General features: G+C 46.0%; 1 protein-coding gene and 1 long non-coding RNA gene across 6 annotated transcripts in view; one reads left to right on the top strand and one right to left on the bottom strand.

Moving 5' to 3' along the window:
* ARHGAP33 (Rho GTPase activating protein 33) overlaps positions 1 to 18,546 on the top strand; it is a 472,696-nt gene that overhangs the window by 292,024 nt on the left and 162,126 nt on the right. For all 5 annotated transcript variants that reach the window (XM_085615935.1, XM_085615936.1, XM_085615934.1 and 2 more), the window contains one exon: positions 12,896 to 12,990. In XM_085615935.1, coding sequence (XP_085472061.1) covers positions 12,896 to 12,990 — 95 coding nt within the window. The remainder of the gene's footprint in view (positions 1 to 12,895; positions 12,991 to 18,546) is intronic.
* LOC146809124 (uncharacterized) overlaps positions 1 to 18,546 on the bottom strand; it is a 340,848-nt gene that overhangs the window by 48,795 nt on the left and 273,507 nt on the right. The gene's annotated exons all lie outside the window — the stretch shown is intronic.

The following is an 18,546-nucleotide window of genomic DNA, read 5'->3' on the forward strand; positions in this document are numbered from 1 at the left end:
GTTCCCATGAGGCACAGGGTCAAGACTGATTTGCATATGGCCATGTCTAAACTGGAGTGGTGTAGTGGGCAAAAGAACGATGGATTTAACCCAGATCTCTTGACTGGGGGAGAATGTCTGCATTGTCAGCATTCCGTCCATCATTTGTTTGTTGTAACGCTTTTCGCCCCAAGTGGGATGGGTATTCCCAGACGTGGGACCCGTGCTCAGTACGCCACTGGAGTCAAGCTATCCTGGCTGATGACGGCTGATAGCCAGAAACCGGTCCTAGGATGCTTGATTCCGGTCCAGTGAAGACATGGCTTGGCAGTTCGGGCTGGACTGTTCCCATGAGGCACAGGGTCAAGACTGATTTGCATATGGCCATGTCTAAACTGGAGTGGTGTAGTGGGCAAAAGAACGATGGATTTAACCCAGATCTCTTGACTGGGGGAGAATGTCTGCATTGTCAGCATTCCGTCCATCATTTGTTTGTTGTAACGCTTTTCGCCCTAAGTGGGATGGGTATTCCCAGACGTGGGACCCGTGCTCACTACGCCACTGGAGTCAAGCTATCCTGGCTGATGACGGCTGATAGCCAGAAACCGGTCCTAGGATGCTTGATTCCGGTCCAGTGAAGACATGGCTTGGCAGTTCGGGCTGGACTGTTCCCATGAGGCACAGGGTCAAGACTGATTTGCATATGGCCATGTCTAAACTGGAGTGGTGTAGTGGGCAAAAGAACGATGGATTTAACCCAGATCTCTTGACTGGGGGAGAATGTCTGCATTGTCAGCATTCCGTCCATCATTTGTTTGTTGTAACGCTTTTCGCCCTAAGTGGGATGGGTATTCCCAGACGTGGGACCCGTGCTCAGTACGCCACTGGAGTCAAGCTATCCTGGCTGATGACGGCTGATAGCCAGAAACCGGTCCTAGGATGCTTGATTCCGGTCCAGTGAAGACATGGCTTGGCAGTTCGGGCTGGACTGTTCCCATGAGGCACAGGGTCAAGACTGATTTGCATATGGCCATGTCTAAACTGGAGTGGTGTAGTGGGCAAAAGAACGATGGATTTAACCCAGATCTCTTGACTGGGGGAGAATGTCTGCATTGTCAGCATTCCGTCCATCATTTGTTTGTTGTAACAGAAGTCAAGGTGTGCGGTAATGCCAGTAAAAAAAAGTGAAGATTAGTGGATTGGCAGGTTATAAAGAGCAAATTTTCATGCTGTTTTATAATAGGTAGCAATGGATCCGGGCAAGACACTTGTATAAAAAGAATGAGGAGACCAAGATCACATGAGTTTGTACACAGAAGAGGAGCAGGATGTTTGACAAAACACTGATCGATGGTGGTAGGTATGCATGAAGAGGGAGCACGGAAAACACTGTTTACTGAAATTAAGGTAGCGAGAAGAGAGGAAGACATCTGTTGGTATGTACTCAAGAGATAAGAAACAGACGGTAAGCTGGAGTTATAGAGAAATATTTATGAATATTTGTAATTAAATAAACCAGAGGAACTAGAGGGTTAGTATGCATAAAAACAGAGCTTCGGGTGGGATCTCCACAGTAAAGAAGAATAGATTTTGGGGTTAATATCAAAGCAGGAGTCTACATTGGGTGCAGTGGACAAGGGATGATGCCAGCCAAATGAGGAGGTCAGGACTATAAATGTAGGAAGAAGAAACGATTGAGAGAAGACATCAAACTGTCAACTGTATCAAAAGCATGCATTTGAGACGAATAAGTTGAGAAAAGGCAAGAATGCATCAGACAGAATCCAAACTGACGAGAGTAGGAGTCGAGAGAGAGAGAACTTAATCCAATAAGAAAGAAATTGAAGAAGGGCGCTAGATTGGAAATATTCAAAAGAGGGGTTAAGAAGTGGAATGATGGTATTGTGTTGAAGAGGTTAGGAAAGGGCAGATTAACGAGTGTAGAAAAAAAGGGGAGAAGGGAATGGATGGAAATAAATGGGAATTGAGTGAGTGGAGGTCATTGAAAATAGTGGCAATATCTAGATTAGTTAACGAGGAGCAAGGGGTTGAATGAGGTGAGCGAGGGGGCCGATGCTGGTTGTGTAGGACAGATGAGCCTCGATGATGAGGCGAAGGAGAAGTGCTACAGTGCTGACAGTGTTAGTCACACCAAGAGTGCAGAGAGGAAGACGAGCACATCTAAGGAAGGTAGCGAGCCTCCAGTGCGTGGGAGCGTGCCAGAAGAGATCGTGGGAGGCGGAGTGAGGAGGATGGAGCACTGTTGTGTCAGTGCACACCGCACTGAGGAAGAGCGCATTGTAGAAGCAGGGTAGGGATGAAAGGGATTAAACTACTGAAGGAGATATTAGAAATAATTGGAGAAGAGGCGGGGTTACTGGATCCTCCTGTCGAGGATCTGTCATCAATTACTGATAGTGAAAACAGGCAGACAAAATAGTGTAGAGAAACTGGATGCGAAGGAAAGAACAGCAAGCAAGATTTTTAGGTGTCCAAGGTAAAGGCAGCAATCAAATTCATGAATCACAAGGAGTGGGACTAGGAGCAAGATAAAGGTCCAGGACCCGTACTGCTAACTATAGTTAATACGTATAATCAATGTGGGTACTTATTCAAATTCAGACAGTGGCTTGGAGAACCGTGAAATCTGTTTCTTTTGGGAAACCAGCATTGGCAAAGCCAAAAGGTGTCACCTATTTGAGAGCTATTTACTTTGACACTATCTTTTAACCATGTTGTAGAGTAGTATTACGGCTTTACAACATGGCTTAAAGTTATTTAAAAAAACTCAATGTTTAACTATCGCTAGAAGCCTGTCATTAGGATATGCTAACTGTGGTTAGAAGGCTTCATAGTAGATTACTTTCACTGACATTTTTTCTGCTTCTTTGAACTGTTGGCAGGAAAAGTTTAGCAATCTTGGAAAAGATTTGAAAGGGAGGAGTTTGAGTTCTTGTTCGCACTAACCAGTGCTACCTTGATGGGTTTCATGAGCTGGAGGCTTGTGAATTATTTCCACTACATGCAGAGGTTTTAGAAATAACCGAGGACGTGCTTGCAAGATCGAAACAAAGGGCAGATTAAGTGAGAAATCCCAGGTGCTGTGGAATGTCTGCGGCGCATTGATTTGCAATTCATTAGAGATGCTAGTTAACACTTGTGCTTCCGAAGGGTCATTAAGCCTGTATGGTCTTGGGAAGATGAAACCGAAGCAGGCCAATCTTGGGCCGAGCCAGTGCCTTTGAGATGTTAGCAAGAGCCGAGCTACTGACTGGCTGCTGCTGGTGACTTCTCTTGGAAGGGGATGGTTTACTCATTTGTACTATGACGTTGCGGTCTATCGTACAAAACAGAGTTAACATCTGTGTGAACAGAGCCCTTTACACTCTTGTTCAATTGGCTCACTCTACTGTTCGTCTGAAAGTAAGTGGGGACATTGGTCCGTAGTTTTTAATGTTTTATTGTAGGCCCAGTGTGAGCCTGAGAAGCAGAAACTGGAATACACCTTTGATGCATCAACTAGCTAGTAATGTCAGGACTGCTTTCTCGCATTCAGCCTGTATCATCCCACAGGTTTCTCAGAATGCATTATGAAAATTAGTACCAACAGTGTCCTTTGCTGGTCTTTCACTTTTTGGCAGCATGCCCTGCAAATGGATTTATAAAACCCGTTGTCTCACTATTTCCTGATCCATTCAGTGACTTCTTAGGAAGACAAGTATTAGGCTTAGCTGTCGATTTATTGCACATAAGAAAAAAAAGGCATACTTTTTGCACAGCTTTATAGGTTAAATCGGCTTCTCCAATTGGCTGGCTTATCGCCCTAGGGTACGTTTGAGTTGTGAGTCATAGTAAGAAGAGCTGGTTTATAGTCCCCTTAGTGACCTATTCCTTTTCCCTTCCCAAGAACCTCAGGGCGTGCACTAGGACTATCTGGTTGTCGGTCACCTTGATAGCGATAATGGCATCCTTGCTTACCACAGTCCTCTCGCGGCCCCTGTTCCACTGCCATAAGTGTATGATGATGTAACCATCCCTTTTCTGTCTCACGTTGGCTCCCGTTATCGCCATGTATCGTATTAAACAAGCATTTAAAATGCAATAGGTCTCGCCTTTCATTAAGTTAAAGCCATTTGCTTTGCTAATGGTATTGTATAGCAAAGCAAATGGCTTTAACTTAATGAAAGGCGAGACCTATTGCATTTTTAATGCGTGTTCTCTCTTGTTCTGGGTCCAACTCGATGAGGTAAAATATGTGCTGGTGGGCCCCACCTGCCAGCAACAGCTCAAATTAAGCACTGCAAATGGGCAAATTCTACACCCCAGCAGAACTAAGCAAAGATAATGTTCCACACAGACCCAGAGCTCAATCTAGCAGTTCACTATACAAAATATTCCATGACTAAACAATATATAATCCTACTCCAGCCTTACTAATGACCATCCAACACACCGTATTAACAATGGGAAACACTACAAATTGGAATATCAACAGAACAAACGTCAACAAGAATGCCAGAAACGTAAAGGGTACACAGAGTGTGAAAGCACCTGGGAACCATAAGATTGTGGCAATGCACTACATTGCACTTAAGATCTCATATTTGCACTAGACTTTCTATGTTGCAAATGGAGCAAGAGTGACTCGCACAAAATGGCACTACATGTGGTTAAGTGCAGATACTGGCTTTGAAGCCGGGCTATAAGATTCTGAGAGTAGCACTTTAACCGCTAGCCATCATGTCTTTCTAATATTGAAAGCTTGGTGCAACAAACTAGAGCTAGATACAGAGCGCCCAAACTTTTGTGTTTCCTTTCTAAACACTAATCAGGCCTTTGAAAAGTCACGGTAACTAAAAACATGGCACTAGACAAGGAAGACGGAAATAAGCACTTGGGAGTGATACGGGAGAAGAAACCAAAACTCTGGTGAATCTAGTAGGAACTCTCTGGACCCTGAATTTGCGTTGGATATACCAGAGAGAACAATAGCGGTGCAAGAGGCTTAGCCAGTGCTCACGCCTAGCAATAATGGACACAGGAATTTTGGCCCCACAAGACCCCAGTCCAGTCATTGACCAGCGGAAGAAAAAAAACACCTTTCTTTAGGTCACATGCTGGTGCTTCAATGCTGTGGTAAAAAAATCCGTTTAGTGACCTTTCCAGCACTTAAAACATGTAATTTCAACTGCTTAACCAAAGTATTGCCACTTACTTTTAAACTTAACTTTTCCAGTTTTTTTCTTTTGCCCGTTGATAAAGGTCCTACATTAAGTGTTAAATAAAATATCCTGCTGCTTTGGATTATGCATTGCCCTGTGGGACATCGTTAATGAATTTGCCAAACACAGGATATTTTTTCACATTTATTAATTGCGTTGGCGAAGCGCTCGAATAAAGGCTTCCAGAGCCAAAGAGGATTTTGGGGCCAGCCACCCTCATCATCCCGTGTAAGGCACTGGCCTTTGCAAGATTATATGTCCCAGAGGGAGGGTTACACGTACAGACGGGCAGGCAACACAATTTGTTAACCCGTGCCTTTGAAACCGAAAAAAAGTGTTATGGAGAGTTTTGTAACTAGAACTGATCAGAGTAGGGGGGTGCTGGGCGAGGAGGCAGCGTGCGCCATTACACCACCTGACCGCCGCCGCGGTCCGCCGTCCACCTTAACCAGCATCCAATGCAAGGGCCGGCGCTGTGTCACAGCCTTGGTCTTTCAGGAATGCTTGTGTGAGGACTTAGGCCTTATCTGAGCACATTCCTCAGCCTCTTCGCCCACAACACAAGCACCTCCAAATTACCATGATAAATATGACTTACATTTTTGCGGAACATATTAAAATAACCTGGCAGAGTGCTTTGTTTGAAAATGTGTTTAGTCGTTTATCGTCTCATTGGCGTGAGGTGTTCCGTTGCTAGGGATGTTGTTGAGTGATAGGATGTTGGTGTGGCAGTTGGCTGTGTGGCTTAGCAGGGCTGTCGCCTGATGCCACGAGGAGTGCGGTCTAGTAACAGGTAGTGATTTCTGGCTGTAGGAGTTGCGGTCTGATGTCATGTGGTCTTGCATCAATCTGAGTGGTGTAGTGTTTGCACGTACAGCGATATATTCGGAAATGCTTTCTAGTGATAGAAGGTACAGTTCAGCGGCTGGAGATGTACAGAGGCATGGGATGCGCTCTGATGCCTGGTGGTGTTGAATGATGGCCGGTGATGTGGTCTACCTGCAGATGTGGGATGCTCAACCTCAGTTTTCTGTCTTAAATATCATACTGCCATAAGAGCCTATCCGTAAAATCAACTAACAGTATTCAACGTTCACCATTAAGTATTTTAGCGAGTTCTTCGGTCTGGGGGTTGGGGGGGGCGGGGAGCGAAATGCCCCGTGCATTATTTTTACTCAATGGGTAGCAACGTGGAAAAAGTCAGACGATCACTGCTATTGAAAGGTGAGACCTGTGGCAGCCCAAACGAGATCTGCCCCCACTGAAGCGGGGAGCAGATGGGCACACCCGGGAAGCAGATGGTACGATCAAACTAATTCCCGGGCAGTCCCCTCGAAAGTTTAATTTTTATGTTATTTGGGAGTCACTGCTCTAGGGAAACTGTGTGAGAATCTGGAAAAGCAAGGCCCTCTACCCCGCCAAAATACTAGGGGCTGCTGGAGTGGCAACACTTGCCCTTTGACTCCTAGTGACTACACAGGGTTGTCCCCTTTTGCCACCCTTTGCACCTATTGGCTGCTGTGAGGTCAAGCGGATGACAAGAAATAGAAACTACTGCCTGTTCTTGTCACTGCTTTCATGACACCCGAGGCCACAAGAACAGTTGAGCAAGCCAAGGTTGAACCCCCCACTTCTCGCCATGGTGTGCACGTCAGCTCCCTCGCACTGCCTACAATATCCCCTTAACCGTGTGGTGGCAGAACTGCCACTGCACAATCTATGCCCATTCCATCATTGGCCTCTCTGCTGATTAATACGTGTTCGGTATTGTAACAGTGCCTGTCACCATCTGCACTCTAAGGACACATCTATTTGATTCTGTGCAGGTGCTTCAGAAGTCGCATATGTTAAGGTTTTTATTTTGCGACATAGATGTGTAGTGCAGACTGAGTTGCCCCGCAGTAGATTCCAGCCTCGACATTCAGGAGAAACGAGACTTACGCAGTGGGTGCATTAGACCACCATGCTGCTAACGTTCCAGTCCTTGTCTCACACCACAGACTCTTCCATTTTAAAATGTAAACCATGATATCCGTTTAAGCTCTGCAGAGCGGACCGATCACACCTTGACGTCACGACCAAGGCTTCCATGTAACACACCAAAGGGCCTCTGGGTGTTGTAGTCTTTGCTTCATGTGAACTAATGCACCAGATAGGGAAAGCCTGGGACAGGAGTTGTGCTGTGCTGAAATTGCCCCCTGTGGCAAATATAATGTTGAGAGATGTAACTGCTAGCTGAAAAGGTCTCCAGATTAACGGATTCCGGAACCCTGTTCCCGGCTCCTCTACTGACAATCTGTGTTGCCGCGTGAGACTCCATTTACTCTGCTAGAATCTGCCGCGAATTACAAACTTCACCCGCGAAGTGCCGGACAAAGGCCATGCTCCTCTTCCGGTTTGTGCCCGCGAGAGTCACTAGCGGAAGTAAACGAACGGCGTGACACTGAACAAACAACCTGTCCTCACGAGCAAGGAGAGCCCTGGCAGGCGGTAACATGGGCCCAACGCCACGAGCTCAGGGGGGGGTGAGTGGTTGCACAGCAGTCCTCGCACCCCGATATCTGACGCAATACTGCAACCATTATATGGCCCACATTCCTTCGCATTTGGTGTACTCACCTGCGGGTGGCAGATAGGGGACATTAAATTATGGGTGCTGCTCTCTTTCCTGGCTGTCCCGCTCCCCCTCTCTGGCCCGGCCTCTGAATGCCTGCCTCGACCTCCCCTCAGAGCCACGCGCACTTTTTCCAAATCATGTGCATGAGCCCTGCTTACTGCCAGGCAGCCAGCAGACCACCCCACCCTAAAAACAAGCACTTGAAAGCTTTCATGTCTTTATGGGGCCATCTGTTTGAAACGCATGGCCCCATAAAGATAAGAAAACTTTCACGACGAACGCAAGGCAGACAAGGCCGTCCAAATGGGACGGCCGACATAGCCGAGCGAATACGTCAGAAGGAGCTCTTTTCCAATGGCTGGCCACCGTTTAGCATAAACGGTGACACCAGCCAATGGAAAAGAGGGGCAGGGCTTAATGCCCCTTAGAAAATACTTCATATCATTTAATCTCGCCAGCGAAACTGCGCATGCGCGCAGCCTACGCCAGGCGAGACCTAAAAAGCACCCTTTTTAGGTCTCGCCTGGTGTTGCAGAATGCATGCGCTGCTCGCTCTGCGAGAGCTTCTTGGAATCAATACGTTTTCAGAAGTACGCTTTCTTCTCCGCCAGTAATTTCTATTGGTGCACGTCATTTTGCGTCACCAATTATGCTAAACGGGGTGTTGATTGTCCCGGAGGCTTTTCTGTCCCTCCTGATTACCACCTTGTCCACTTTTTACCTTGCCTACTCGGACAGGATCGTTTACTTGCGGCTTCACACACTCTCCTTTAAAAGGCCGTAAGCACTCTTTTATTTTCATTTTGAGCGCGGTCCGCTTTGGCTGCGCTTGTTTCTTTAAGCACGGTCCGTTGTTGCTGGGCTTGTTTCTTTAAGGTGCCGCTCTCCGTGTAGGACACGCTGATTTCAATGACCGCAGCGCTCTGCTCACCCGACATCACCTATCTGGCGCACCAGTATTGACACAGGCAGTCTCCCATTTAATTTTTTAAACGGCGTGGTAAGCCGCGCTTTATCTTTAACAATAGCCCTCGTCTTGCAAGCGTGTCTCTAAGAGCCAGGAATGCAGGCTCTAAATATGTCTCACTTTAAGCCTGCACAGTAGCTGCCACCCTTCATTTTCCCAAGACCCAGAACGAGCCATTGTCATGAGGCTTTTAGAGTTGTCACTGGATTGTTGACTTCACCGCCTGGCTGGCCCATTAACACGCTTCAGGGTCACAGCTAAATGGCATTGATATTATGATTTAATACTAGAAATATGGAAGAGATTAGGGGACCAGGCGCTGACAGGCTATGTCTAATTAAAGCACGTGGAGCGGGCTTGCATTTATTATTTGCTTGTGTTTTCACTTTCTTTGTTCCGTGCTATCTTATTCTTGCTCCCCTTGTAACTGATACATTTGATTCTGTTTTCCTTTCTTTTCCAATCACTCTTTTGTTTTGTTTTCCTTCCCTTACCTTCCCCCGCACACCACCCCACTCGGTTTTCACCATTATCGCTCTTTGTTGTGGACCTTGTTTGTTCAGTAGATATTGCCTAATTCACGCTCCCATTATTACTTGATTTCTTCTGCGACCTTCCTGAAACAGACACTTTTAGTCTGGGTGCCACACGCAGTGAGTAATCCGCATTTATTCATTGAAACAAGTTTCCCTCGTTCAGCATGGCACTTGGCTTTACCTCAATCCCCCACTCATTCGAGACAGGAGGTGGATGGTAGGCACACATGTAGTGTTCAGCTACTAATCTGCATTTTTTTTTAATGTATTGCCTGTGTTACTTCTATTAAACCTCAAACAGCACTTCTCTGTGTTTCTGCCCCGTCCCCATAAACACCCCACTCTCCGTGCTTGCATATGCGCCCACCCCCAACCTTTTTATTTATTTATCTTTGCTTTTTTTTCTGCGACCTTCCTGCAACATGTAGACACCTTTACTCTAGGCGCCACACGCAGCGAGTAATCTACATTTATTTATTGAAGCAGTCGTTTCCCTCGCTCAGCATGGCACTTGGCTTTACCTCAATCCCCCACACGCCCGTCGCTGCTTTATCTCGCCAGCCCACCCTCTCATCTTGCTTTTCCAGTCCCTCCCCCAACCAGTCCATGCCAGTCGTTCGGGACAGGAGGTGGACGGTAGACGCACATGTAGTGTTCAGCGAGTAATCTGCATTTTTACTGTATTGCCTGTGTTGCTTCTTTTAAACCCCAACCAACACTTCTCCGTGTAAAGCATAACTAAAAAATAAGGTCCCAAAGGCGAGACCTATTGGCTATGCCAATGCTTGTTTACTACTGTAGTTGTACCTTACCTCAGCTTCATCATCTATGGAGGCTTCCTTTAGTAAATCTTGACTTTCTGAAAATTCGTTGGTAACCAGCCCAAGACCTTAAAGTTGGCGATTTCCAGGAGCGCTCAATCCCAGAATTGAATTCCAGCGGCTAGTCTCACTCTTCCCAATTTCATCCATAAATGTGCCCCTTCCCATTGGAGTCTTTTTATTTTTTGTTATGCTGGAAATCCTGAGCCAGGCATGGGCACACCTCTTGGATATCTTCCTGTGTTTGTCTCTCCTCTGTCCCCCCCCCCCACTACTTTGTCCTTCCTCATCCCCACTCGATTCCCTCTACCCCCAGCCTGTTCTCATCACCGAACAGGCTTATTGTGCGTAACGCAAAGTACCTTCAAACCGTAGGTCCCTCAACGCTGAAAACTGTTGTTTCTCCAGGAACTCCGGTATTGTTGAGCCCCTCCTCCTCCTCTGTTTCATAGCAGCCATCTTTTAGCGCATTGCACAGCATTGATTGAATTTTTTTTATTTTTTATGTGAGTTTTATTTTTTTGGTTTTGTGTCTTTTAAAACTTGTTACTCAAACCCAATTTATGTCCAAAGTTTCTCCTGTAAAGGGAGTTACTACCACTTATTAAGTTACTCAGCCACTGAAAAATAATCTGTCAGTGATAATTTCACGAGGGAAGTTTGGATATTATCTGGGTTTTAGCTGAGTTTTGATTCAGAGGAATGGACGGTTGGAGACAACTAGGTGACATGAGTTTTTTTGTAGGGCACCACCTACCTCTGCATGTCCTCTTCAGGGTACTGCCCGGTGTAAACATTTCATGGCCAGAGCTACATTAGGGAGCAAGGTCAAGGGAGGGTGGCCTGCTGTGGGCTAGTGCAATGTTTGGCAGAAGGATTCTTTACTATTTGTGGGACTTCTGCGGCACCACTGTGAGATCTTTATTTCTTATACCTACCTAAGATTTGTTTAAGGCCACTTTAGGGAATATTTTGGGTGCGTTTTGAGTGACGTGTGTTTTATAGAAACTTGTAGTGATTTGAAATTTTGTTACACAATAGTATAAAGGCCATGTAGCGGCACAAGTCGTGACTTGAAGTAATCGTGACAGCGCGCGGATCTTCCTGGTCACTGTTCACCAAACAGTTGTGCGAAGGCTCTGTGTTAGTACTGCTCGTGAATTGTGATCTGCTGTGGCATTGTAAATGGCCTTTGAAATCTTGCTTCATAAAAACTAATAGTCTGTACTGGGAGAGGGTATTTGCTTGTCTTTCTGCTAGTCTGACACTACTGGATATTATTGAAGATGTCGCCCATACATAGATATAAGCATTGGCAAAGTCATAATGTCTCTCCTTTGGGACCTATTGGTCAGTCGCGGTCCGTGCAGGTAAGCACGGTGGAGCGGGGCGGGGTTGGAAGTCGACATACGACGGGATCGTGAACATAAAATAAATAAATGGAACCACTTACCTTGTGCATGCCGCATCACCGACTCAGTGATGCAGGCGGTGCATGGTAAGTGCTTCTATTTATTAATTTTATGTTCCCTTTTCTGTCGTATGTAGACTTCCACCTCACCGCGCTTACTTGCACGGACTGCTATTGGCTTTTCCAGTGGGTTTTAAGTAATGGGTTTTAGTCATGCTGCACAACATACTTGATGCTGTGCAGCAAGGCTAATGAATTAAAGAAACAAAAACTTTTGATGTGGAAGGCTGCATCATTTTGTAGGCGTGCACACCATGCATGCAGCGCGTGCCTTCAAAATGATTCAGGCGCTTGAAAAACTTTTTTTGTAACTGATCCAATGTTGGTTCCATAACTAGAAAGAAAAATGCTGGAAAGGGGTGTGGAAGCAAAACTGGGGACTCAGGCGGGGAAGCACAATGGAATTGAGGTGGGGGGGGGGGGGGAGTAACACAGGGACGGAAAAAACACAGGAGGGGCGGAGAAGCACATGGCGAAACAAAGCAACACGGGGAGTAGTGAAGCACACCGGGAGACAGAGCAACTCATGGTGTTGCGGAAGCATCTCTGGTGAGCACAGAAGCACAAGGCGAGAGCATCATGGAGACTTGGGGTGGAGTACAGAGCACCAGATAAGGAAGACTGCTGAAAAGCACACATACTCTCTTAGAGTCCTTAGCTAAAAAGACAAAAGTAGCACAGAAAAATGAGAAGTGTAAGGACACAGGGATGGGTTCATGCTCCAGGAGAGGTACAAAGTCACAATGTGGAAGCAAAGCATACACAAGCCATCCAATAAGAAGCAAGCAAATGAGTTACAATAAGGCTCAAAGCGTGCTAAACCACAGGCACGTTCTAAGCCCACTGTAAGCTAGCTGTAAGAATGTCTTTCAATGGGAGACCTAATCAACATGTAAAGCGCATGTTCACCCAAGGGTTTCTTGGCGCTGGATAACATACGTTTATTGTTACCCAACTCAATGGTACTCATGTTATCGACCTCAGAGGGATGAAAGGCTGAGTGAACCTGTTGGGATTTGAACTTGTGACCATGAGGTCAAACACAGGTCCCTACAATGCATTAGTCCACTAAGCCACCAGACCTGGCTTTATAGAATGCATAACACAACAAAATTATGACAAATCCCATAACGTGCCAGCTTCTGGGTGTACCTTAAGCTATGGCAGGACGGGGATTGGGTATGGTACTATCTCTCTCCACCAATAAAGATCCAGTGCGTACAGGTGTGATCAGTGTCTGTGGATGCAAGGACTAAAGGCGCTTTCTGTCTTTCATTCGCAGGCTCGCAGCACGGACAACCTGGAAACTAGTACAGAAGGGAACCGGAACTTGGGCAGCACGTCAGGACCAGGCATCAAAGGGAAGCCCCCCAAAAGGTAAGGCCCCTGTTGTATTTCATCATTCCACATGGCAGGCTCTAGGACTGTTGCTGCTGTTAAGCCACAGGTAATGTGTTAATGGAATAAAGTCATGACCAGACATTTGTGTCTCTGTACTGTAATATTGCAGAGTAGATGCAGGTGTGTCTTAGCTGTGTCGCAGACCAGAGGTGACTGCATTACAGCACAGAGGTCACTGCATCCTTTAATCTGATATATTGCAACAGGTTTTATGCAGTGGTGGCTGGGCTGTGGTACACTATAGTTGATGGGTGTTATAGCTGAGGTAATGCTGTGGTTTCTGTGCTTCATTGCAGAAGTAATGCAATGGTGACCGTTCTGTAATGTAGGGGAGATGGTGAGGGAGCGATATTAGTGTTGTAACCAAGGTTATACTGCGGTGTTGTGTATGTGCTATTAGCTAACCGATACAAGGCAGGGGGGCTGCTCTTATGTATGTTGAAGACTTCTAGCAGATACTGCTAATACCTCCTCACTTGGTGGCCCTCTAGCCCTGCTGCAGCACACACCCACCCAGCTCTCTTTGTGGACACGCTTTATGATGCTGACCGGTGATCTTTGACTAGGTAATAATATCAGATACGTCTGTGGCCTTCTCTGGACGCCGGCTGATGACCTCATTCTGGTTGCATGATTGCATATCCGTGGCACTGGACTGCGTTAGTCGGTCTCGCCATCTTCCTGTGCTTTATAAAGAAGCCCCACTGCTTCTTCTGTAGTTTAGCATCAGACTGCTCATTCATTTCCCTGTCCCCGTGCAGATCTCCGAAAGGTCCTGCTTTCATACCCCAGAACATCATTGAGTCTTGTTTTTTTTGCATTGTAGCTCTGAATGTATGATTAGGTAAACCGGACTAAAGTAGCAGAATGCCAAGGAGGTCCAAGGCCTGGATAACCTGCTCAGACAGTGATCCGTGGACCTCGGAGTTCGGCTTGTTTTTCTACCTCCTCTTTGCCTCTCTGTTACTTCCTGGGTGCCTCTTCAGCTTGTTTTTCTGCCTCCTCTTTGCCTCTCTGTTCCTTCCTGGGTGCCTCTTCAGCTTGTTTTTCTGCCTCCTATTTGCCTCTGTTCCTTCCTGGGTGCCTCTTCAGCTTGTTTTTCTGCCTCCTCTTTGCCTCTCTGTTCCTTCCTGGGTGCCTCTTCAGCTTGTTTTTTTCTGCCTCCTCTTTGCCTCTGTTCCTTCCTGGGTGCCTCTTCAGCTTGTTTTTCTGCCTCCTCTTCGCCTCTCTGTTCCTTCCTGGGTGCCTTTCTTGCTGCAGCACTCCAGCGTGTCCTCTTTGAGACCGTGTCTTACAGATCCGTTGTGCTGCTGCTTTTCACAGCTCCGCTGTTGGCTTGAATCCAGATTGTTGTTGGTTCTGTTTTTTCAGTTTCCATTTATCCTTGTTCCCTCTTGTTGCAAAAAAGGCTGAGCCTGCGGGCTTTTAGACTGGTTGGATCTTTCATTCCGCAAGACCACAAAATGATGATCAAGAGTTTTTACTTTGTCATGCAGTGACCTGGTCATACAGTACATATTGGGTGAAGCAGCCGCAGCCATACTGTTGCGGCATACTTCATCATAGGTGACCTCAGCCAGCCCTGACAAGAGGGTAGTCAGGCTGGACTCAACCCCTGTGCGAGGGATTTCTTAATAAGAATTACTGGATAACTTAGGGATCCACATCTTGGGAAAAATACCTCAAGGTAAATCCAAAAGGTATTCCTATGTTGGTGTGAATTGATTGAAAATAGGGAATGGTGGATAATAGTAAACCATGGGCAGTCCTCTGCCGGAGCATTTCAGGTGCGCAAGAATCTCATTCAGAATAATCTTGTCCAGTGAGGTTCTTGAGCCCACTCCTTAATTGCATGTCCTCTTGTGTGCATTTACATAGTAGAAATGCCTTGCATGACCAGTGTGTGCGGGCTTCTGACTTTGTATAGATATGGGCATTTGAGGGCAGATAAGGCTTAAGGTGTCTTCTGAAAATACTGGAAGTTTGAGCCAGGTGCCTGAAGGATTTCTTACTGGCCAGGATTTAGGAAAGCCACTTGCTTGAAGGAGGGTCTGTGTGGTGGTGAGTTAGTTGATTACATCTCTGTAGCAAGAGATTGTGTCTCTCACTCTGGTGTATATATTCTACTCGATCTACAAAACCCTGGTCGTGCAGTTTTGGGGTCTGGAACACTACTTCACAATTTCATATTTTTGATGTTTCCAAGTGCATAAGCTGGGACTCGCATCCTCCTAATATTCTTAGCCAAATAATAGCGCGGTCTTAAAATCTTGTAGTCTCCACCACCAACAGTTATTGTTTTTAGAGCATAAATGACACTGTTGTGGTTTTCCAGAGCTTCAGGAACAGATTAAAGCAGTGAAAAGGGATTTCTCGAACAGAACTTTAAGATTCGAAGCTCTTGATTTGACCTGGAGGTAACTGGATTCAAACTTCAAATTCGGGCTGCCTTGGTGGTGTCCCCTTCTGGGATATATGCTCCTGATGAGTACTTTTCAGTGAAAAAACATAGGTAGCATTTTGATACAAACATTGTGGAAATGTGGAAATGTGGATTTTCCTGATCAGTTATGTCCCCTATCTTGGACCCCAACGGTTCTATATGCATGTTACAAGTACATGTATGTTCCCTCCAGTTCCAGTTTCTAAGACGCAAACATATGTGTGTCTTCCGTCGACATGTTCTCTGTCAGATCCGCCATCAATGGGCTGGATATTCGATTCCTAAGTATGAAAGGCCACCGACTTTATATGGCTAAGTTACTCCATTTTTACAGTTCAGGCAAGTAGGCCCGATTCTGTCCTCAAAGCCTTTCCCTGCTCTCTGTCTCTGACAGCTTCAGCTTGAGCTCGCATCTGTATCCATGAACTTTGTCCTACTCCCTGTGCAGCTAACAATGTCTGCCTCGGCCAGTTTTCGCATGCCTGCCAAGAAGCTGTATTTCACCTTCGAATTATCTATTTTGCTCTTCAGCCGATGCATTCCTGTCTAGTGATTTAGGTAAACATTTCCTTTAGCTCACAAGCAAGGACTCAAACTTTCCGTCCTCCTGCAAGTGATTCATAGCCCTGCTGCCATGGAAAGTTTTCTGCCCCTCGCATCTCATATAGACACTTAGACGCTTGTACACGCACACACAGTTAGTATAGAATAGATTCTGTCCGAGAGTCCTTCCTTGTGGATAACATAGTTCTCCAAACATAGGATGGTAGATATGATTTGGGATTAGGTTGACTTGACCCCCCAGACTTCTCGTCTCCACATGTAGAGCTAAATGTCAAGTCCCCTTCACCCCCTAGTTGCACGTCAATTACACGTCATGCTGCTGCGCGCGCATCTATGCCAAGTATTATCTTATAGATCCACCTATGTCTGATAATGCAAACCAATCATGTTTCTTTTATTCCTTATTACGCCTAGTTTCGATTACGTACCTGTTTTGTCACTCTTCTTATCAAATGTTACGCCTTCTACATTCGTTTCATTGTAATGCACTTATTATAAAAATACATGTCTGTCAATAAATTATTGTACTTCACTTCCTGAACCCTCGTGGTGACGGAACCTGAAGGCCGCGACTCGAGTCGGCCATTTTGAATGGAATAAAGCCCATTTAGAAAACCTCTTATACCACGGATTCTGCCTCTTGTTATTTTGAGCTATTTTACTTTATTTTAGGATTCCGTATGAAATTCAGTCCGGTATTTTATTTACCACATAATGGCGCCCGAACAGGGACACTTTCTCATCTCACGCGCCGGCGGTGCGTTGCAGGCCCGGTCTCCTGCCACAGCTGGACGGACCATAAACGCGTACCAGCAGGATTTCCTGTAAGCTCCCTCCGGTCAAGCGGGGGCGACTGAGGCTGCGATCAACCCAGACGAGGCGGTGAGAAGTGCGAAGTATCCCGACCAGAGCCTAGCTGAGAGAGCAAGATCCGAGGTATACAGAGGCCCACCAGGTTTTCCGAAATCCCGATGTCCAGAGGGTCCGCTGTCCGCAGTCATCGAGTCCTGTCCATTCTCTGAGGCCTTCCGTTTCAAGGAGCTACTCGGTGAGTACCATCGCCGGGGAGGCGTGTTGACGCGCACATAGGTTGTGCCGGTCAAGACGGATTTGGGTACACAAATCCGGTCTGCACTGTTTAGCAGTGTATATGTACTGTTTAGCAGTATATCAAGTATTCCGAGGTATCCAGTTATTGTCAAGAATTCAGCGTGGTGATTAGTTAGGCAGACTGTCATCATTGTCGATCATTGTTAAAATGTTTAAGGTTTAATGTTTAAAGTATTCAGAAATGTCTTGCATATTGTGGTATGAATGATTGTTCATTGTTCACCGTTCATTATTGTGTTTTTTCATATTAAGTAAATTCAAGAGTAAGTATCAGATCAGTTGTAAATATGCCGCTCTTCTCGAAGTTAAGACAGATTACTACCAGAAAAGGGGTGCTTGAAGAAGCAGTTCCTATTCCTCCTAGGGACACTCCAGGGCATTGTATGTACCATAAACATGGCTTAGATGCCATATTGTTTCTTGATCTATGGGTAGATTATACCAAGGGATTACCGGAAAGTCAAAGGTGGCCCATAGCGGGAACCTGGGATGCAGAGTGCATCATGAAAGTGGAGGAAGAGTTATGGAAAAGAAAGGTCAGACAGTCACAGAAAGACGCTGTTGAGTTATGGCGTAAAGAATCTCATAGACGAACAGAAAAAGCACGTAGACAAGAAGAGAGGAGTAAAGAAAGTTCAAATAAAGTTCAAGAAAATCTATTAATTGAGGAAGGTATCCGAGTGAGATCAGAACAAGTAAATAGACAAAGAAATGCTCTTATGAATGGTATGTATCCCCTACTAGCCGAAGGATTACCTAAGGCTGCTCCAGAGATACCAAAAGACTTGCCACCCCCATTATTTCCAATTAAGGTACATCCAAAGGGGCTTCCCAGAACCGCAGAAGATGTTTTTCTTTCCTCATATCTAGATGACGCAGCTCCCGAGTATGCTAACGCCGCACCACATAGACCGTCTGGCGGAGGGGTTCAACGTCAGGATCAGGTATCTGTCCCCGTGCAACAGCAAGTTCCGACACAAGCGTCGGCAAGCACATCTGTTTCCGCATCTGTCTCCGCAGTCGACTCTACAGGGGTATCGACACCCATAGTTGCTGTGTCACGTTCAACGAACCCATTCACACCCGACGCCCCAGATAGGGCCACGGGAGGTGCTAGCAGTACTTTTACACCACCTAGAATAAATAAACTTGTCTTTCAAGAGTCAGCACATTCACGTACACCTAAATTCGTAAGTGAACGTACGCTTAAGGAACTCCTTGTAAATTGTAGATATGACCCGGTGGTTGGTAAAGAGGACGAAATGGTCCTGGCATCATTACGTATCAGGCGAGCCGCAGAGTATTTAGCGAGGTTACCAGGGATGACTACGCATCTAGACAACATATATCATTTTGTTCAAACAGGACGAGATCCAGGATGTATTAACAGAGCTATGGAATTCCAGAAAGTAGAG

This window comes from Triturus cristatus, chromosome 7 (assembly GCF_964204655.1).
Source record: "Triturus cristatus chromosome 7, aTriCri1.1, whole genome shotgun sequence".
In the NCBI taxonomy this organism is placed as follows: domain Eukaryota; kingdom Metazoa; phylum Chordata; class Amphibia; order Caudata; family Salamandridae; genus Triturus; species Triturus cristatus.